The sequence below is a fragment of the Orcinus orca genome, chromosome 3 (assembly GCF_937001465.1).
Source record: "Orcinus orca chromosome 3, mOrcOrc1.1, whole genome shotgun sequence".
NCBI lineage: Eukaryota > Metazoa > Chordata > Mammalia > Artiodactyla > Delphinidae > Orcinus > Orcinus orca.
This window is the reverse complement of record NC_064561.1, coordinates 68,317,461-68,340,699: the sequence shown is the minus strand read 5'-3', so window position 1 is coordinate 68,340,699 and position 23,239 is coordinate 68,317,461. Positions and strand designations below refer to the sequence as shown.

At 42.3% G+C, this 23,239-nt stretch overlaps 1 protein-coding gene across 2 annotated transcripts in view; it reads right to left on the bottom strand.

Annotated features, from left to right (window-relative positions):
• Nucleotides 1–324: 324 nt before the first annotated feature.
• The window catches only part of PFDN1 (prefoldin subunit 1), a 60,255-nt gene continuing 37,340 nt past the window's right edge, over nucleotides 325–23,239 (bottom strand). For both annotated transcript variants that reach the window (XM_049708756.1, XM_004280284.4), the window contains exon 4: nucleotides 325–729. In XM_049708756.1, coding sequence (XP_049564713.1) covers nucleotides 689–729 — 41 coding nt within the window. In that variant the 3' untranslated portion in view covers nucleotides 325–688. The remainder of the gene's footprint in view (nucleotides 730–23,239) is intronic.

The following is a 23,239-nucleotide window of genomic DNA, read 5'->3' as shown; positions in this document are numbered from 1 at the left end:
TGGTTTATTACCAGATTTTCTTTTACAGTGTTTGGGAGGAAGTGGGAAAGGAATCTTTAGGCAGACTGCCACTGAGGCACCACTGTTGTGTCCACTTACATTCATTCAGCTGTGCCCTGCTCTCCTTTTCCTTATCTGCATACTACATGGAGGCTTAGAAGTTGAGAGGTTTACCTAAAGGAACAGAAAAAAGAAGGCAAGGCTTCAATGCAGAAGGAGCAGGCCCACAGCCCTGGAGGAGAACAGGGAGGAGCTGAGGTGGAGATAGCCTCTGCCTCTCTGATCCTCTGTTCTCATCCATCAGCTCAAGAAAAGCAGACTTAGCAGAGTGGGACAGATGTCTTTTATTGGTCTGACCAGTGTGACTAGTCGTAGGCCCAGGAAGAGCTCTCCTATCTGTCCCGGCTCCCATCTTCCCTCTCCTGGGGGTTCATGACTCACCCCCAGGGAAGAAGGGTGGCAGGCAGAGCCAGGATAAAAAATACAGGGATGGGATCTGAAAGGGGCTCCAGGTGGTGCATAAAACATAGGGTTACCAGACCATCCAGATAAAATGTCCATCAGGCAGAGCAGAAGCAGTTTCCCTATACAGGCCCCTGGCCAGGAATGGCAGGGGTCAGGGGGAAGAGCTTCCCTAGAGGCTTCCTACTGTGCCCTTCGTGCCATCAGCATCTCCCGGATATTGTCCTCAGCTTCCTTCACACTCCGCTCCAGGTAGGATTTTTTCTGCTGCAATATGAGAAGGAAATAAGGGTTAGGACCAAGGGGAATGTGCCAAGTTGGTAGATGCAGCTTCTATGCCCAATGGTATGGCTTCTCTGTGACCAGTGACTTCCAGGAGCCTATTGTCTATTGGGAGCCAAGTATACACACCTGCCCAGAGAGTTCCCCCAGCCCGACCCCTGGGCACAGGGAGGGGGTTGCTCAGTACAGGAAGCAGGAGTGCTCTCTGGATGGCAATAGCACTCTTCCCCCAGAAGGAAGTAGACTCTAAAAACAGGCGTCTTGATACATGAAGTTATACCAGACAGACAAAGGCCAGGAAATTCCAGGACAAAGCTCTGGCCCCATAACAGATTGTCTCTCAAGGTTTTCCATGGCCCAGGCCAGGCGCCTGTAGCTGCCACTGCTGCAAAATGGACAGCATACCCTCTGCTCTGTCCAGCAAGATGATAGATAGGCTGCATCACACGTCTCACCAAGGCAGATGAGTCAAGATGAAATCTGCTTTTCTAATGAAACTGCTGCCTGCCAGGAATCCAGGACAGTGACACACTGAGTAAAACAGACCTTTTGGAAGTTTACCTCCTACCCCATCTGCGTCCTAAATTAAAAATCTCAACTTAAGACAAAGAACTTCACTTTCAGGAGCCACACCTGGACCAGGATTAACAAAAGATTAGTCAAAGGAAATCATGTCTGTACATTATTTGCCCTGTGGTCACCCCAGAAGTATGGTGGCTTCACCACTGGTCCCTGCCCTGAGGACACCGTTGTGGCTGCATTCCCACTTAACAGACATGAAATGAAGTCTCCCTTTTTGGGGAATACTCAAAATAATCCTCTCCCCAGGGTGCATGTGACTGAGCCACACTAGAGCCAGAAATGCAGAGCCCTAGCCCAGATGCAGCCAGTGCCCTTCCCTCACCCCTCCTCCCTTCACCCAAGCAGCTGGGGGTTCACTTTGACTACTGAAGTGCCCAGGTGACCTGGGGAAGCCAGGGAAAGGCTGGGGCAGAGGGCAGGTAAGCAGCCTGGTCTCAGGCCTTGCTTGGGAACTGATCCCCAATCTCTGAGACAGGAAAATGGAATGAAGTGCTTCTATTACCTGAGGCCTTCACCAGTAAACCTCTCAGGTGCCCCTTCTACATATCCCCGCCTCTAATTTTTCCCACTCTCTGTCCAGATTTTTTTTTTTTTTAAAGAAGATGTTGGGGGTAGGAGTTTATTAATTAATTTATTTATTTTTGCTGTGTTGGGTCTTTGTTTCTGTGCGAGGGCTTTCTCTAGTTGCGGCAAGCGGGGGGCGCTCTTCATCGCGGTGCACAGGTCTCTCATTATCGCGGCTTCCCTTGTTGCGGAGCACAGGCTCCAGACGTGCAGGCTCAGCAGTTGTGGCTCACAGGCCCAGTTGCTCCGCGGCATGTGGGATCCTCCCAGACCAGGGCTCGAACCCGTGTCGCCTGCATTAGCAGGCAGACTCTCAACCACTGCGCCACCAGGGAAGCCCCAGATATTTTTTAAATGATACATTTAGAGACTTTATAGTTTCCTTTAGATGCCAAATGCTGAGGCATCCACAGTATTTTTTAGTAAAATTTTATTGAAGTATAGTTGATTCACAATGCTGTGCCAATTTCTGCTGCACAGCAAAGTGACCCAGCTACACACATATATATTCTTTCATGTTCCCCTCCACCATGGTCCATCATAGGACACAACATAGTTCCCTGTGCTACATAGCAGGACCCCACCGTTTATCCATCCTATACATAATAGTTTGCATCTGCTAATCCCACAAATCTTTATCATAGTTCTTACGTGAACCTCTGGTTCCTATTTGTCTTCTAACTTCAAATTTCTTGAAGGCTAGAAAGAGCCCGATCTCTTTACTCATCTCCCATCTGTCCAACTTGCACATAATTCCTTACAAAAAAACAGGAGCTCCACAAAAACTCATAGTGACCATGATTATTCCATGGCTGAGGAAATTTGTTTAATTACACTGCTAAACCTGATACAGTCCTATCACTGTGATATCAGAGTGGGAACTTAAACTTCCTTTGATAAACAACTTGTGGTGAGTAAAAAAGAGGCAAATACTAGTAACTCCTGATACACAGCTGAAGAATGTACATGTCCTATGTGTTGTGCAGCAGCTAGACAGCAAGTGCCATGCACCATTCTGGGCACCTTTTGGGTCCCAGACCCGTAGGAATCTAAGGAAAAGGCTTGTGGAGCAAGTGGGGTTCTATCCTGGCAGTAGTCAGCCAGTGCTCAGGAGCCCAGGTCTGTTGCATTCCATCTCTGCCAACTTGCTGCCCCAGCTAGCAAAACCATAAACTTGGAGCATCAGCAAGAGCTTTTCTCCCTACTGCCCAGGCCTCTGGCCAATCAAATTCAGGTTGTAATTCTCAGCTTTAAAATTCTTCACTCTGTCACATCTCTTCCTTCTATCTTCCACTTCCAGTTTCATTACTTTTTCATGATTTTTACTACTGCATATCCTAAAGTCTTCAAGTTTCAAAAATAATGATGAACCTGTCTTTACATCTTTAGTTTAAATATACTTACTGGACATTAAAAAAATTTTTTTTCATCCCAACAGATGGGGCATCTCTAGCACAGACCTGCTTTCTAACTGTATTTCAATAGCTCCTGTCTCATCCTCAAACATACCTAAGCCCAGAAGACCCTCATAGTCAAACCCAGACCAAAGCACATGATGTGGGTTGAACTGTGTCTCACAAAAAGACGTGATGAAGTCCTAACCCCTGGTACCTGTGAATGTGACCTTATTTGGAAATACGGTCTTTGCAGATGTAACCAAGTTAAGATGAGGTCATACTAGATTAGGGCAGGCCCTAAATCCAATGATTAGTGTCCTTATAAGAAGGCCACGTAAAAACAAAGGGATACACAGGGGAAATGCCATGCACTGATAGAGGCAGAGAGTGGAGGGTTGCATCTGCAAGATTAGGAAGGCGCCAAGGATGGCCCACAACCACCATAAGCTAGAAAGAAGAAAGGAAGGAGTCTTCCCTAGACCCTTCAGAGAGCATGGCCCTGCAACACCTTGATTTTGGACTTTCAGCCTCCAGAACTGTGAAAAAATAAATTTCTGTTGTTTTAAACCACCCAGTTTGTGGTAACTTGTTATGCAGCCTTAGGACACCAATATAGCACCTGAAATGAAGGATGCTCCCAGAGACCGAGTTTATCCCAAGGTTCTTTTGGACCCACAGCTTCTACCCACACTGAATCACAGAGGCCTAGGTAAGGATCCCTAAAAGTTAGAATACTGGGATTGTACTTATCCGAGAAATAACTGTCATAGAATTGACCCAAATACAAATGAGACCATCAGAGAGAATGGAAAAAATTAAGGAACCAATGACTAAGTTAAACTTTTTCTTCCTTGAATCTCCACAGGTTAAAACCACTAGTCAAATCAGAAACTCTGTGGACCCTGCTCTTTCCCATTCCTGTAAATAACAACTCCATTCCTGCAACTCAAGACAAAAACTTCAGTGTCATCCTTGAATCTTCTTTCTTTCACATCTGACATCCAATCAAACAACAAATCCTGTCAGTGCTATCTCAAAATGCATCCAGAATCTGACCTTAATGAAGAGCCTCCTAAGTGGTCTCCTTTCTTCTGTCCTTGACCCCCTTCAGTTTCTTCTCCACACAGTGGCCAGAGTCATCTTTCAACATTTAAAACCTTCCTGGCTTTCCACCTCTCTCAAAATAAAAGGCAAAAGCCGTTTCAAAAAGCCACGTACAGTCCTGCTCTAAGCTGACTCTGACCTCCCGTCCCATGACTCCCTCTCTCTCTCTCATTCAGCTCCAGCCACACTGGCCTCCAAGTTGTTCCTCCAACCCACCAGCTATGCTCCTGCCTGTCCTTTGCCTTTGGGTCCCTTTGTGTAGGAACTCTCTTCCCCAGATATCTACATTACTTGCTCCTTCACATCCTTCAGGTCTTTCTCAAGTGTCACCTTATGGGAAATGCCTTCTTGATCATATGCGGCTCCATACTCTCTATTCTCCTCACCTTGATTTTCCTCCTTAGCACCTATCACCACCTGAAGCGGTATTTGTCTGTTTTCTCTTATGAGAAGGAAAGGTCCATGAGGGCAACACTTTGTTCTACTCTCTAATATAGTCCCAGTGTCTAGAAGAATCGCTGGTTCATAATAGGAACTCAATAGTTGAACACAAGTGCATTTATCGTGGGAAATGATGCCTTACTGATTTACTTGTACACACACTCCTTTTTAGTTTTCCCTCCTGACCTGAATGACGAATACCCATCGGAGGAAGAAAAGGCAAAAAATGACCATTCTCCTTCAAGGTGGTTTTCAGTTTTTGACATTGCCCTCTAACCTCTGCCCCTAGATAAACACAGGTTTAAAACTCAGACCTCACTGATCCTGATGGGGACATGAAAACCTTGCTCCCACAAACAGGCCCTAAGGGTCAAAGCCCTTACGCTTTATTCTCAGGTCAACTTGTAAAACCATAAAACCATCCCAATTTCCCACGTCCTGGAGTTGAAAATCCTTGAGAAACTGCTCCATGTGATGTCAGTGTCAGGGCCACTGTGCACTACAAGGGGATAATAATTGCTGTGGAAACTCTAGGAGGCATGTGAAACCCCCACCTTCCACCGGGAGTCCTGGTAAGGCATTTGCTGGCCTCACTGCAGCACCTTTCCGTCTTACTGAGCAATCTCCCTCAGAACCCTGTCTGTAGGAAATTCTCTCCTGGCATCAAACCACAGAGCTCTAGGTGCGGCAACATTCCTGTGGGGCCTTGTCCTCACGTAAAATTCTGAGATTTCCTGTGGGGCTCAGCACGGCCAGGGAGATGACATTGTTGGACTTATTGCTCATCAGCCTGAAGTTCTTCTTTCCGGGAGTCAGACTGAGGGGTTGGTGTTTCATTCTCATCCTCTCACAAAGGAAAGAGGCTCAAGTCCCTAGAACTTTTCCAACATGACACAATCTCTCAAATAGACTCCTGAGGTAATTCATCTCGTGACACTATCTCTATAGACTTCTTCTTTTCGTAGGAACTTTGTCTCTTTCTCTAAATTAATATTTTTCCTGTTTGTATTATCTTAGGGTATAGAAAAGTCTTTTCCCCTCTCACCTTTTATTTCCCCACTTGTAAAATGAAGATTTGGGTAACACCAAATTAAGAACTCAAGAGCTTCAATGAATCTCATGTTCTCTCAGTCTGCAGAACTGTAAAATGGCCAGAGGGGGCCAGCTGCCCATGATGGGGAAGTTTAGCAAGAGGCCAAGAATTCACTGAAGGCTGAGGAGGCATGTCTTGGCGGCCAGGGTAAAATGTGAAGAAGGCAGGGAAACAAGAGGAAGAAGAGAAAAACAAAGGCAGTGCAGGGGCACAATGAGAGAACTCAGAAAGGGAAATGAGACACGGATGGGCAGAGATCTGAAAGTGCAAGTGCTACGACAGCCTGAATGGGTGAGGAGCACTCACCAGAGGCAGGAAAGGCTGGCCAAACATGACCAGGAATTTGAAGATAAGAGACAAGTGATCCAAGGACAGATGTCCACTTGTGAACTCATCTGGGTTTATCCACTTCACCATTAGGGACACAACTAGGCTACAAGGTAACTGCTGAGCTACATACGGCTGGGAGACAAGCTGAAAGAATGAGAAAGCAATTTTAGGCATGGAGCAGGAGAATAAAGAGAAATCTAAGAAGGGGTTACTGTCTCTGCATCTTTTAGAAACTGCTTTCAAGACATCTTTCAGAGGTTCCTCTGCTGAAAGACAGGGACAAAAGACTTGGATCAAGTTGAGCAATGACCTTGGTTTTTCTCCCAGATGTTCTTTTACCTACCTGCTAAAGAGAGTCTGACACTGCTACCATATGCGGTCAGACTCCCAAATCCCACCTATGATCACAATGGCTCAATGTACCCAAGATAAACCTCTGCTCTACTCAAGTACCTTAGAGCAGAGATATACCAGGTGATGGTGGTGGGGGGAGAGGGTGGATTCTTATTTCTTCCAAATGATAGTGTTTTTAGCCTTTTAGTCCACCTAAAGTTTATGTGATCTCTATCTACTATTGTCCTCCCTAACACATAAGCTTCATTTAAGTCCCAGAGAAAGACCAGTACATCAGACAACCTGAGAAAGAAAGAAAACAAGCTCACAGGTAAATGAAGAGCAAGGAGAGGCAACTGTTCCAATGCACATGGCAGAGATCAGGCTTCAGCCAAAGAATCATTATATTTATAGGCACCAAACTTAAAACGATAAGCCAATAATCATGTCAAGTGATAAACAGCTGATGTAGGTAGGGACATTTGGCTCAAAGAATATTAAGGGGAGAAGGAACCCAATCACCAACTTAAATATCTAAAACAATGGCTCTAAAAGTATGGTCCCCAGACCAGCAGCACCAGCAACACTGAGGAACTTGTTAGAAATGCATGTTCTTGGGCCCCACCCCAGACCTACTGAATCAGAAACTCTAGGGGTGGAGCTTGGCAATCTGTTTTCACAAGCTCTCCTGGTGATTCTGATGCAAACTGAAGTTTGAGAATCTTCAAAAGTGGAAGTCAGCAAAATTCTTCTATAAAGGGCCAGACAGTAAATATTTTAGGCTTTGTGGGGTTGTCTCTGTCACAACTACTCAATTCTGCCACTATAGTGCAAAAGCAACATAAAAAACGTGCAAACAAATGGGCATAGCTGTGTTCTAAAAAACACAAAAACAAGCAAGACAGACCTGGTCAGCAGGCTACAGTTTGGCAACCTCTCTTCTGAAAAAAGAGGGAGTCTTAAAAGGTAGAACTGAATCTAGCACATAGGGATTTTAACTTGCCATGAAAGTTGCCTAATGAAAGCATAAATTTCCATCCATGCATCATTCCATTCATTCATTCAAGCCTACTGCCAAATCATTTCTCCTCTTTTTTTCCTCCAAAAATCCTGGTTCCTGAAGGTTTTAGCATCACGGTGTACCATCCTCTTCTCCCTTCCTTGCTGCTGCAATCTACCAATATCCTGGGTACTGCCCCTCATTCATCAGAGGCTCTTCCTCTCCACCACTGCTGCACCACTTGAGGTGACTTCAACAAGAATGGAGATGATCCATCCAATACCATGACCTTCTCTCCCCTCACATTTTTTACTTTACCCCACCTAAGCCACCCAGCCCATGTTCATACCCTAGAGATTTGACAACACCAGTAACTGCACCACCTCCAAAATTTCAATTTCACCGCCACTACTTCCTATTTTTCCAGGTCGTTTTGATCTGGTAACTCTCCCTCCAGCACTTCTTCAACCATATCACTCAACAAGTTTTTCATTATTCATTCTGCTTCCATGACCTTCTCCCCTCCCACCCAGCTCAGCTTCCACAGTCCTTCATTTATATTTATTCCCCTCTGAACTCTCTTTTGCCCCTCTCTCCCTCTGTTGCATTTCCCTGGCAAAATACCAATCCAAGCTAAACCCAACCATCTACCTACTCCATGTTTGTACCCAAATAGCTGAATGTTGCTGGAGAAAAACACTTAAGTGTGCTGCATGGTTTTACTTTAAATTTAGGACTATGAATCTCAAATAGGCACTCACCAGCGTCCAGAAATTCTATTAAATTTTCTTAATATATTAAATTCTCTGCTCTCCAGGGCTTCCCTGGTGGCACAGTGGTTAAGAATCCGCCTGCCAATGCAGGGGACACAGGTTGGAGCTCTGGTCCGGGAAGATCCCACATGCCGCGGAGCAACTAAGCCCGTGAAGCACAACTACTGAGCCTGTGCTCTAGAGCCCGTGCGCCACAACTACTAAAGCCCTCATGCCTAGGGCCCGTGCTCCGCAACAAGAGAAGCCACTACAACGAGAAGCCCGCATACCACAACAAAGAGTAGCTCCCGCTCGCCACAACTAGAGAAAGCCCGCGTGCAGCAACGAAGACCCAATGCAGCCAAAAATAAATTTTAAAAAATTCTCTGCTCTCCAAAGTAACTATTTCATACTTTATCTTGTCTCCTCAAATCTCCTATACTCTCTCCTCCCCTCTCATTCCCAGCTGAGAAAACAGCAGCAATCTGATGAGAATTATCTCTTTCCACTACCAAATCTACCACCTGACCTACACCTACCTATACATACACTCTCTTCTTTCCCTGTGTTAAAATGGATAGAGGGGTTGTGTTTTGATAGAAGCAGAAACACAACACTTCCACTTGGGTGTTGAATCCATCCCATTCTCAAAAATTTCACTCCCACAGTTATCCTTTCTCTTTCTTCCTAATCTTCAACGTCTCTTTCTCTGCAAATTCCTTCTTGGTAAGGCAAGTCATACACACACACACAAAAAACACCTTTCTTGTCCTCACATTCCCCTGTAGGTACTGCCTCCTTTCTCTCCTCCCCTTCTTGCAAAACCTCTTGAACCAATTGTTTAGTAGTTGCCTCCACTTCCTTACCTCCCATTATCTCCTCAAACCTCTCCAATCATGCTTCCCATCTACCCTATTGAACTTACTGTAGTCCAGGTCACCAACGATCTCTATGTTGCCCAAAGCAGTGGCTACTCTCTATTCTCTTCTTACTCAACCTGTTCTTACTCATCAACAGCATTCAACACAATTCTTGAAATACTTTCCTCTCTTAGCTTTCATGATTCCACACTCCTATTTTCTTCCTACATTACTGGCTACCCCTTCTAAGTTTTCTTTTGCTGACTACTCCTCCTCTGCTCAACTTCAAAATGTTGACATTTTCTGGAAAGCTGTCCTTAACTTCTCTCCATCACTCTCTCTTAGAAACCCTCATCTAGTCTCATAGCTTTAAACATCATTATGACTCCCAAATTTATATCTCCAACGTAGACCTCCCCTTAATTCCAGATTTACACATCAAATTGCTTATAAAACATATCTTCCTGGATGTCAAACCCAAACTTAACATGTCTAAAACAAGCACAACTGATTTATAGTCACCCCACACCCTCCCAGTCTTCTCCATCTCACTGAATGGCAGTCATCCAATTGCTCAATTTAAAAACCACAGAGGGCTTCCCTGGTGGCGCAGTGGTTGAGAGTCCGCCTGCTGATGCAGGGGACACGGGTTCGTGCCCCGGTCCGGGAAGATCCCACATGCCGCGGAGTGGCTGGGCCCGTGAGCCATGGCCACTGGGCCTGCGCGTCCAGAGCCTGTGCTCCGCAACGGGAGAGGCCACAACCGTGAGAGGCCCGCGTACCGCAAAAACAACAACAACAACAACAACAAAAAAAAAACCCACAGAGACAAAAAAATACAAAAGCCAACAGAAGCCATCCCTGATTCTTCTCTTTTCCTCGAACCCAATATCCCCCCGCAGCCACCCATCAGTCTTAACTTACTTCCAAATATATCCCGAAACCATCCTCTTCTTTCGATCCAGCTCCACTGCTACCATCCTAGTCCAAGCCTCCATCATCCTCTCCTGGATGTTTGTCATGGATATTTTAACATGTAATTCATGTTACTTTCTGCTCAAAACCCTTGAAAGTCTTCCCATGACACTTCGAATAAAATCCAAACTCCTTAACCTGGGCAATAAGACCCTGCATGATGTGGTCCCTGCCAACCACTCCAACCTTATTATGACTCTTCCCCCTTTCACTTGCTTAAACAATTGCACCAAACTTTTTCCAACCGTAAGACATTTGCATCATCTGTGCCTTCTAAGAACCTGGAATGTTCTTCCTTTGGATACTTCTAAGTGGCTAGCTGCTACTTTTCATTCAGATCTTAGCTGAAATTTCACCTTTTCAGAGAGGCCTCCCCAATAACTCTCTAAAATATCACCTTTACTACATGATATTTTCTTGTTTATATCTTTACTGTCTGTATCTGAATGTAAGTTCCATAACAGTAGGGAATCTTCTCTGACTTGATTAAAGCTTCATCCTCAGCACCAAGAACTGACATAATTAATTTAACCAACATTTATTGAGCACTCAGTATATGTTAGACCCAAAGAGCACTGGGATTAGAGCAGTCAACAAGTCAAACACTTATTCACAGAGATTACACTGTTGCAGGGCACATAGACATTTAACCACCATTGCAATAAGGGCTCCAAGGGAAAAGCACAGTGTCTAATAGAGGAAACACCTGGTATAATCAAGGAAATCACAGAAGCACTTTTGAACAAGCTCTGAAGGATGAGTAGGAATTAATAAAGTGGAGAGGTTAGCATGGGGAAAGAGCAATTCCAGGCAAATGGAGCAGCAAGAGCAAAGGTCAAATGAAGCAAGACATGTCTGGGAACTAAATGACAGCCAGTGAGGCTGAAGTACTGAAGTGCGGGGTGGGGCAGGGAGGGATAGATAATATAGAAGGATGAGGCTGGTGAGATTGAGTCAGATCATACAGGGTCATAAGCCATATTAAAAATTTGGTATTTATCTTAAAGATGATGAAAAGCCACAAGGTCTTAAGCGGGAGAAACAAAAAAATCAAATTTCCATTGAAAATAAAAAATTACTCTGGCTGCAACACAGAGAATGAGTTAGAGCACAGCTTCCTGCAGAAAGCCCAGTGAGTCATGAATGGGTAATAGATGTGTCCAAGATATTGACCCTTTGAGTCCCGAGAGTGGCCGGGTACGTTCAGGGCAGCCAAAGCCCCCCTGGGCAGTTGCCTCCACCTTGAGCACCCTTTGTCCACTTACCCCAGTGAATCATGCAAATAATCCTCTAGGTGCTGTGATGTAAAAAGGGTTGGGAAGCACTGGTTAGAGAATACAAATGTGAATGTTGAGAAACCTACTAGGAAGCCATTGCAATAATCTTGGAAAGAGATGACAGTATCTTAGTGGTGGTAATGGAGCTAGAGAAGAATAGATTCAAGAAATATTCAAGGGCTTCCCTGGTGGCGCAGTGGTTGAGAGTCCGCCTGCCGATGCAGGGGACATGGGTTCGTGCCCCGGTCCAGGAAGATCCCACATGCCGTGGAGCGGCTAGGCCCATGAGCCATGATCGCTGAGCTTATGTGTCCAGAGCCTGTGCTCCGCAACAGGAGAGGCCACAACAGTGAGAGGCCCACGTACCGCAAAAAAAAAAAAAAGAAAAGAAATATTCAAGAAAAAAATCAACAAGAGGACTTCACCAAGTCCTTCACCATAACCTTCATTATTTATCAGAAATTAGGGGGGGGTGTCAAGAATACCTCCCAAGAGGACCAGGTTTGGAAAAAAAGATTATAAGTTTAGTTTTAGACACATTGAGTTTAAGGTACCTGTGAAACATCCAAGTGAGATATTAGAAGAGAAACAGATTGGGGCAGAAATTAACACATCATTGTAAAGCAACTATACTCCAATAAAGATATTTAAAAAAAAACAGATTGGGTGTGAAGTTCACAGAAGAAGTCTGGGCTAGAGATACAATTTTACATATACGTAGTACTTGAAGCCATGAGAATGAAATTCCTAGAGAAGGAACTCAGAATACGAGGACTTAGCCTTATAAAAGTCAACATATAATAAGAATGAAAGGAAGAGGAGGAACCAGCAAGTAACACTAAAAAGGAGGGACACTGTGTCATAGAAACCAAAAGAAGAGTAGTTCAGGAAAAAGGATGAGATGACTAGAAATCACTGGATGTGTTCAAGTAGGAACCATGACAAAACATGTCAGAAATGGTTGGGGGCAGGGGAGGGGAGTGCTCCATCAAGTGGCCTCTAGGATATCTTCCAACTTTAAAAAGTCTAGGGAATTCCCTGGCGGTCCAGTGGTTAGGGCTCCAAGCTCTCACTGCTAAGGGTCTGGGTTCAATCCCTAGTCGGGGAACTAAGATCCCACAAGCCACGTGGTGCAGCCAAAAAAATGAAAATAAAAAGTCTATAGCTCTTTGAGACCTGACCCTAAAACTTCATGAAGGAAAACTACCCAATATTTTAACTGTCACAGATGAGCCCTAAGAGTATGTGTACTGTAGTGTCAGGATAAATAATTTCACCTCCTAACTTCAAAGGAGACACTGGGCTTTGTACAGATCCAACACAAGCGTTGTAGAAGTATCAGTATAATTACGCCCAAGGAAATTATGAGAAGGGCTGAAATGCTATAGTCAGGAAATAAAGATGCAAAAAAAATGTCCTTCAGAGACATGCCACAACTGAGAACTGCGTGTTGTATAAATCTATTAACAATATACTAAACATGACAAGTATTTGATTCAGGATCTGCGTATAAGAGATCAGAAAAAGGATGCACAAAGACCACTACCAATATCACAACCCTGAGGTCCTTGATTCCTTTCTAAAACAAACCAAAAAAACCCTAAAAATTATAGCCCTCATAGGACACTATTCTAAGTTCCATCATATATGAGAAATAAATGTACACAGTACATAATAAAGAAGTCTCATGAAAACAAATTTTACAAAAGCAAGACATTTCCTCGTATACACTGTTTTACTTCTGCTTCTCCAGGGTCAGAAAGCCAAGTATCTATCAATAGGACTATTAAAACTCTACAAGTCTTCCAAATGAGCAAATAAAACAAGTTTTACTATTTCAGTTGTCTTTAGTTTACTCTAATCTTACAAGAAGAGCAAGAGGATCAAATCAACAGTGTTTACTATGGAGTTTGGCCTGTAGGCATGGTAAAGGTGTAGGTGAATAAAGGTGTGCCTTCTGAGAGCGGAAGTAAGGGCAACACCTTGCATTCTTGGAAGTGGAGGTGTAACTGACTCACCTGTGGCAGCAAGACTAACATACAAGTATGTGTGGCAAAAGCCTGAAGTCAGTCTGATCCTACTCTCTGCTCCAAGCAAGTCCAAGAATTTCTATTTTCTTATAACTCGACAACAAAAAAATACACAACCCAATTAAATAATGAGCAAAGGACCCTCAAACAGACATTTCTCCATAGAAGATATATTAATGGCCAATAAGCACATGAAAACATGTTCAACATTGGGCTTCCCTGGTGGCGCAGTGGTTAAGAATCCGCCTGCCAATGCGGGGGTCATGGGTTCGAGCCCTTCTCCGGGAAGATCCCACATGCCACGGAGCAACTAAGCCCGTGCGCCACAACTACTGAGCCTGAGCTCTAGAGCCCGCGAGCCACAACTACTGAGCCCGTGCTCCTAGAGCCCGTGCTCCCCAACAAAGAGCAGCCCCCGCTCAACGCAACTAGAGAAAGCCCACGCGCAACAACGAAGACCCAATGCAGCCAAAAATAAATAAGTAAATAAATTTAAAAAAAAAAAAGATGTTCAACATCATTACTCACTGGGGAAATGCAAATAAAAAACACAATGAGATACTACTGATACTTTACACCCACTAAAATGGCTATAATCAAAAATGGAAAATACGTGTTAACAAAGACATGGAGAAATCAGAACCCTCATATACTGATGGTGGGAAACGTAAAATGATACAGCTGCTATGGAAAACAGTTTGGCAGTTACTCAAGAAATTAAAAAGACAAAATTATCATATGACCCAGCAATTCCACTCTTAGGTAGATACCCAAGTTAGAGAAATGAAAACAGGTGTAGTAACAAAAACTTGTGAATGTTGATAGTATTACTCATAACAGCCCAAAAGTAGAAACAACCCAAATGTCCATCAACTGATGAGTAGATAAACAAAATGTGGTATATCCATATAATTGAATATTATTCAGCCATAAAAGGAATGAAGAATTGATACATGCTACAACATTGATGAACCTTGAAAACATTAAGCTAAGTGAAAGAAGCTAGACACATGCTGTATGATCTATTTATATGAATATCCAGAACAGGCAAATCTATAGAGACAGAAAACAGATGAATGGTTACCAGGAAGGGGAAAAGGACAGCAAATGCTTAATGGGTAAGGGGTTTCTTTGGGGGGGGGGGGCACGGTTGGTAATGAATATGTTCTAGAATCAGACAGTAATGATGGTTGTGTTTAAAAACAAGCATGACACGGCAAGTTCCTAATGAATTATTTTCAGAGCAAATTAGTCTTTACTCCACCCAAAGACTGAGAGTAACACATACACAAACCAGCCAGGATAAAATAAACTGACGTACTAATTTCTGAAAATTAACTTTAATGTTATCAGCAGAAGCATGAACATTTAATGAGTTAATAAGGTACTCTGGGAGAGCCAATGGACAAACAAAGGCAAGGAAACTTCTATGTGATCACATTACTACTTTCCAATCAAGTAACATATTTATACAACTAAAAAAATAGAGATATGGCAACCGGAAACCCATAAAAGGACCTGGAGAGAGTGAAAACAAGTAAAAGCTCAAAGCCACTAAAAGCACAGATGCATGACTCATCGGCACCTCCTCTGCTGATTTGTATAGGTCATCAGAGGGTAGAACTGGAGAACTATAAACACACTCTAATATCAAAGGGTTATTTTATAAAGCTTTCAAAAAATCTCAGCTTTTTACTAAGAAAGAGAAAAGGAAAACTCATAGTTATACCTGTCGGTATCACCAACAAATCACTGTTCTCTAACTCTAGGCTAAACCTCTAGGTCAGACAAGCAGCCCAGGGCCTTTGCTCATGGCTCTGAGTGTTCTGAGGGGCACTGAGAAGTCAGGTCTCATTACCCAGTGACACTTCTCCATCTAGGGTGATAAGGGGTTCACAGCATGATGAAATCACTCTATAGACCAGGTATCACAGCTGCCCCTTGTCCCAACTCCACACCCACCCAGGTTACCATGGAACTGGTACAAACAAATAGTTTAATATGCTATTAGCTCTGATCTAAGTAGCTGACATAACACCAATTAAATTTATAATGACACTGGAGTAATAAAAGAGCACTTGGCACACTTCTCTTTGCAAACATGATTCAAGGGGTGGTTTTCCTTTTGCCCCTTCTTCAATTTCTAGCTGCTAGGCCACTTAGAAGCCACTTAATCTCTTTACGCAAAGAGTTGGTGTTTAGGGCTTTATCATTTTATAAGAAAAGGACCACTAATATTAGAACTAGCTACTGGGAGTATCCAACCATGGCATAAGAATCCTCATTTCTTTCAGAGTAAAAGTGAATGATACAGTGGTTGGAATCTAGAATCCTGGGTTCCCACTCAAATCTCCCTCTCTTCCTGACTAATTCTGGTTCTGGCTCTGTGAAGGACACATGATCTCCATTTCTAACACATGGGCAGAGGCCATGGACACTTGTCTTGGCTTCACCACAGAATCCATGGCTGTGAGGAAATGAGAGCAGCAGATATTATTAAGTGCACCAACCTGCTGGCGCTTGCATCCTTGAGCCCACTGACTAGCCTTACCAATGTCTATATTTATGCTACATATGGAAGGAGTCATCGGGCCTTTTGGCCACTTTTACATGCTATACACTAAAGCTATCAAAAACGGGTCCTTTGAAGTTACATTTTCTTATGGAATACCCTACAGCAGTTAAACTGAGTAAACTACATATATTTATTAGTGTGGGTAGAGCGCACACACACACACACACAAAGCAAGTTATTGAAAGACATGAACAATATGATATCATCTATTGAAAATGAGATGTCATAAAACATGGATTGGAAAGATATACCTAATACCTGATAGTAGTTTCTTCTGGTGAGTGGGAATGAGACTAACGTGGAGCCAGGAGGCAAGTTACAAAGGAGACTTCAATTTCATTAGCATGGTTTTATTTTTGTAAAAAACAAACAAAAATATATATTACAGTACTCTAACATTTGTTAGTTCTGGGTGGTGAGTACACAGGTGTTTGTTAAATTAGCTTTGTACATTTGTGTATCTTTATTTTTTTCCCAGTTAAAAAGAAACCTTTATCTTATAAGTACATGTTGGCAATATGCTCAATCAGTAAATAGTTACTGAGCATCCATAATATGCAAGTAAAAAACTCCTGCACTTACCGAGTATTTACTGTGTGCCAGGCACCGTATCAAGTGATTTACATGTATTATGTTATGAGGTAGGTACTTTTTGTAAGGGAGAAATGCTGATCCTCTTCATCTCCAGTTTTCATCAGCTATCAGTCCTGGCCTCTTCAATCTACTCTCAGGAAGACTACTAGCTTTTCCAATTGGTGTGTTTGGAAAAAGCAACTATGGCTCAACTCCTTCCGCTCTGCCAGGATCTGCCTGCTTGCAGAAGGTACACATTTTCCTCATAAGTTTGACAGATACACTCTGCCTGCCTCTGCAGAGACAGACCTGTGGTTGTCCCACACTTCCAAAGATTTGCTGGGTAGCTACATCTAAATTTGTATGCTTAATTCTGGATCAGTATTAGAAACCATTATTACTGCTGCACACCTAAACCACATCCTTCAACCTAAGCTTTATCAGTTATAAATGTAAAATACATTTAAAATTTTCATATAGATTTGGCTTTCAGTTGATTCCATACTTAAGCAGGAAATAAAAGGGTTATTTATTGTCCCTATCCATCAACCCTGCTATTGTTGCTGTTTTACAGAAGAGTATATTTAGTCTTGGAGACACTAAGTAATTTACCCAAGGTGGTATAGTATGTGGCAGTCAGAGTTCAAATTCATATTCATTTGATTCCAGAGTTCATATTCTTTTTTCTTTTTTTTTTTTTTTTTGCGGTACGCGGGCCTCTCACTGTTGTGGCCTCTCTCCCGTTGCAGAGCACAGGCTCCGGACGCGCAGGCTCAGTGGCCATGGCTCACGGGCCTAGCCGCTCCACGGCATGTGGGATCTTCCCGGACCAGGGCATGAACCCGTGTCCCCTGCATCAGCAGGCGGACTCTCAACCACTGCGCCACCAGGGAAGCCCCCAAGTTCATATTCTTAATAATTATGCCAAGGTATTACGCTATGCATATCAGGGCAAAGAAAAGCAGTACCAATTACTTTCTAAGAATTTGTAAGATGAACTCAAAAAATATTCTAAAGGCTGAAGCTTTTCTTAGTATATACTGAAAGAGGGTAGGAAAGTGTATGTTTGTATATGCATATGTGTGAGTGTATACAAGGAACCGTGAAAGTACTAGTTATTATAAAATTCTTTTAGGGAACTTTTAACCTTCAACTCTAGTAGGCATGTTTGCTTCCACCCATTAAGTACCCCGTCCCTCAAATTTTACTCAAGAAACCACAGATACACAGCAGGGTTTCTAATCTCCTGTGCTTTAAATGAACTGTGTTGAACTACTCCCTCCCAGACAGCATGCTCAGCTCTGACATTAACTTGACGTCAGTCTCTACATTCTGCAATCCCTCCTCGGGGAAAGCAAACCTTCCCTCAGCAGACCAGGCCTGCCTAGCTCCAGGTCAGTGCTAATAAGACAAAGCCACAAAGCACTTGAAACTTAGGTCCAACTTAGCTGACAGCCCCTGCTATCAACACAAAACCAAGGGCCTGCACAGCCCCCTAACCATGGAGGAAGTTGGTCCCATCCCTTCAGCTTGGCCCCTTCACAGCAGAGGCTTGCCTGTGTGGGTGTTCACTCAGTTCTCTGGACTCACACTGCACACTATCCACACCTCTGTAAAGAGCTTTTACATCCTGCTGCAGTGCCCCTGGCTCAGTCTGTGAACCTTGTTTATACCTCCTGTACCTACCTTTTCTCCTTAGTTGATCTAATCCAGTCCTATGACTTTAAATGCCACCTATAAACTGACAATTTATAGACAATTCTCAATCTTATTTCATTGGCCTGGAGTTCCGGATTCATACTTCCAACTGTCTATTCAACATCTCTACTTGGGTATCTAATAGCACCTCAAAGATAACAAGGCCCAAGCCAAACTTTCAATTTGCATTTAAAATTACTTTTGAGGGCTTCCCTGGTGGCGCGGTGGTTGACAGTCCGCCTGCCGATGCAGGGGACGCGGGTTCGTGCCCCGGTCCGGGAAGATCCCACATGCCACAGAGCGGCTAGGCCCATGAGCCATGGCCGCTGAGCCTGCACATCCGGAGCCTGTGCTCCGCAACGGGAGAGGCCACAACAGTGAGAGGCCCGCGTACCGCAAAAAAAAAAAAAAATTGCTTTTGAAACTTGAAAACTGATTAGGAAACACTGATCTATGAATTATCAATAGTACATATGTTCCCATAAACATCTGGAATCTCTGTGGAGCCCATCACACATGGAATGCTATGTGGAAACCACAGTCAATGAACAGCATTGCACTGGGAGTAACTACTTGCCCAGAACAAGGAGTACTTACTTATACAAAGTGAGTAGAAACAATGCTGATTTCATTCATTTTACCCTTAACTTGTTTCCCTTAGGCCTTTCCAACCTCATTTCTCACTTTAACCCTTCATTCCACCACTCTACTTCCAGACTTCTGTCCATAGTATTTCTTTGATTTGAAATGCTCTCTCCTCTGCCCCAACCCTATGTAGCAAAATTCTAACTGATCTTCAAGGCCCAGCTAAAATGCCTCCTCTCTCATGAACCCATTCCAAATCTCTCCACCAGCTCAATGAATGATATATGTGGGAGGAAGGAGGTATGATTCCTTCATAACAGGTTCAAAACTTTGAGTCCTCTCTTTCATCCCTACACCCAGTTGTCTTAGCTCTACCTTAGAATATATACAGATTCTGATCACCTCCACTGCCACCACCCTGGTGCAAGCCAACATCAATCTCTCGCCTAGATATAATGCAACATCCTCCTAACAAGTCTCCTTCCTTCCACCCTTGCCTCCATAATCTATTCTCACCAAAGCAGCCAGAATGGTCCTTTTAAAATGTAAATCAGATCATGTCATTCCTCTGTTCAAAACCCTCCCCAAACTCCCAACTTCATACCATAATCCAAAATCCTTAATATGGCCTACAAAGCCCTATATAATCTCTTCCCTGATACCTCTCTGATTTCACCTCCTACTATTCTTGATCACTCAGCTCCAGCTAAACTGGCCTCCTTGCTATTCTCCCAACTCATCAATTATGCTCTCACCCCCAGGTTTTTATACTTGCTGTTCCCTCTGCTTGGAACCCTCTTCTCCCAGATGTACACATAGCTTGCTCACTCCCTTCAGGTCTCTCTTCTCAAATATCACCTTATCAGAGAAACCTTCCCTGTCAACACTATATAAGACAGCTTATACACTCTCACCATTCTCTGTCTCTTTACCCTGTGTTGTTTTTCTTTTTAGCATTTATCAATTATATTATTTGTTTATTATCTGTCTCCACATCCCATTCTCCAGAATATAAGCTCCAGGCCATCAGGGCCTTTGCTAATTATGTCTTTGCCTATAATAGTGCATGGCACATAGTAAATACAGTAGACTGTGGGTTCCTTAATGTATAAGATTGAAAGTAAGAACAAAAAGCCTCCATAGTTAGTCAAAACCCTGTACTCTGTATAATCAAGACACCCAGCAAACGTTTAATGATTTTTTTTTTTACATGCATACACACTTCTTCTGGCCAATTATTATTGGCCAGAGCCTCATATCATGAATCTTAGAATTGTTTAGTCCCCCAAAGGAAGGAAAAATCAGTTGTAAGTGGAAAGTTCAGCCTCTGATATTGAAAGCATCAACACTTAAAAATTAAGGCAAATGATATTTTACAATTCAGTTCAAAACTTGATCCATTTTAAGGCTTCAACTATTGTACCAGAAGCTCCTTCTTCCTCTTATGTTTTCTATCACCACCTATAGCTTGTTTCCCTCTCGTACCTTCTCGAAAGAGAGAAAGACACTGAGCTTGCATTAATGAAGGCTCTGAGTTTGAACCCCAAAAGACCAGAAACGGAAAGTGATTTTTTTTTACAAATTTCTAGAGCCAATTAAACTCAACCACAAATGATATCAATCTTGAGCTACTTGTAAAGATTTTAAGTGCTGCCATGTATGTCATTCCACATGAATCACAAGACTTCATCATCTATATAGCATAGATATTATTGAAGACTGTGCTCTAAATTATAATTTGAGACCCTTTAGTTCAGTTAAAATGATTATGTATTTCATTAAATTAGGGAGTAAAGCAGGTTGGTGACTTAAAAAACGCCTAAAAGTAATAAGCACTCCCAAAGCCTGCAGTGTCCAATTGCTCAATTTCCAAAGCTTTAGGTAAATACCAGGATCTTCATTAATATAGGCTTTCCCAAGATACTCCTTACCAAGAATCTCTAATAAAAGCAATTCATTTTTTCCTTTGGTGCTAAAGTGGCCAGGCTCAGACGAAAAAAAAAAAACAAAAAAACAACACCAAAAGAATTACATAAAGGGATTTTTGGATAGGACTTACAGACACAAAAATCAATAAGCAACTTCAGAATATAAAAATCAGTAAACCTTCAGGTGAGTTGACACAGAATGTAGAACACCAGAAATATAACTGAAAATTGGCTCCCAGTTCTCACACACTCCATCGCTGGTAAATACATAGCAGAGGATAGGAAGCATATTTAAATCATCCCTTCAGTGATCTTCAACAGCTTTACAAACAAGTACTAGACTGCTATCTCCATTTTACAGAAAGTTATTTCTATTATTAGGAAGAAGTTAAGGTGCAGGGAAGTCAAGAGCCAAATCCACATAGAGGTTTATGCTGGTAATGGGGGTTAAAATTACGTGCAGGTATACTGAAGTCACATGTGTGGTTAATTTTATCAAACAACCTGACTCTCTGGGAACACTGAGTTAGGGCAGAAGAGAGTACTAAATAAATGTCTTTATTCTCACAATAACTCCTCCATTTTAACTACCATCTTCTCTGTCTCACCCTCTCTCACAAACTAACTGCACATTTCCACTGTCAAAAGCCACATTAAATTCGAGCAAAAGACCACAATCACCTAGTTAATCTCTAGTACAACCACTGATTAGAGGATGCTCTTGAGACCCCCAGCTCTGGCTCTCCACTATAAGTGGATGTGGGTACATGAGCCCTATGGGGTTTGGGAAAAGAGAGAGCTCAAACAATGTACTTGTCAGCACTTTAAACAAAAAACCCATTCAATTAGAATGGCACCATGTTCCTTTTGCCCTTTCTCCTTAGGAACTAAATTAAACAGATTACAGACAGTGGCAAGAGCTGGCCTTAGAACAGTCTCCCCCTTATTTGTTATTTTTAGCAATTTAGTCCGACAACGCCTGACAACTAAACATGCCTAGAATAGCTAAAGGGAGGGGGGATTATCAGATACTACCAGCACAAAAACACTAGTCATCACTTCCTCCAACCCTAAGAAAGAATCATTTTCCATGTCTTTATAGCATCACAGAGTTTGAGCTTTTAGAGTCTCATATAAAAACACAGCACATATAAAACATCAGTGGAAACTGATAATGCTTCCTGACCTGGAGTATTGTTCCACCCTCATGTGTTTTCTTAAAAACAAAAGCATAATAAAATGAACTAAATTGTTTTACACAAAAGTTAGGACTACAATGCATGTGTGTCCATTTTGGAAAAATTCCAGCACAAGATAATTATGTACCCAAAAGAATGGCCTCATGAATAGTGATGGAATTCATATATTTTTATTATACTGGTGGCAGGTGAGAGATTTGTTTCAAAACAAGACAAAGTGAGGTGGGAGAAAATCATAATTAGCAAGACAGCATCAACCATAGACACTATTTTTAAATGAAATAATGTAGTAAAAATTCTTTGAAAAATGAATAAAATTGTAAAATAAAAATGGTAAAGTCCTAAGCAGTATAACTATCTGCACCAGCAGATTAACTAAAATTCATTAAAACCCATTTTATAACATTTACCACTTATAATAAAAGTCCATGTACACTCAAAGAATTTAATAATTTTTCAATATTTTCTGAATTTTTTTTGCCACTAAGTATCATGTATTTTACATGACACTATAGGATAAAGCACTACAAATGATAAAATGATGTCTCCCTGAGTATGTTACTTTACGCATGTGGAGTTAATAAGCTATTACACAGCTCTATCCAAAAGTATCTCTAAAACAGGTGATACCTAATACAAACTACCTTTAAGCCATCACACAAACATCTCTGTGATTTCAGTTATTTAAGCAACTACTACAAAGATATCAAACAATACGCTGTCACCTCGTATTACATTTTAGCTGGCAAAGCTGTAGGCAGACAACTAGTTTTATTTTACCCGCAAAAATAGGATTACAATTAATAAATTAAGGTAATGATCTAAACAGAAAGGAAACTGGGGTTTTTTTGTTTTGGTTTGCCTCCCTCCATCTCTTCATTTTAAGGGGACATTTTTGCTCCTAAAGTGGCAATTCAGAAAAAGACCAAGGTTATAATGATAAACTTAATAGAAGTGACCCTAGATATCTTCTAATCCAACCCTCTTGTTTTACAGATGAGGACACTGAGGCTTAGAGTACAGCAAGGGCTAGAATCCAGAACTCCTAACTCAACAGAAGGTATTTAAATTAGGAATTTAGTATTTAAATTAGGAATTTAGGGTAATGAATGTTCTTCTATAAGTCTAATAGACTTTGAGATCTCCATTCATGGTTCAAATATCAGCTTGGATTTTGTTCTTTTGAGCTGATTAATTAC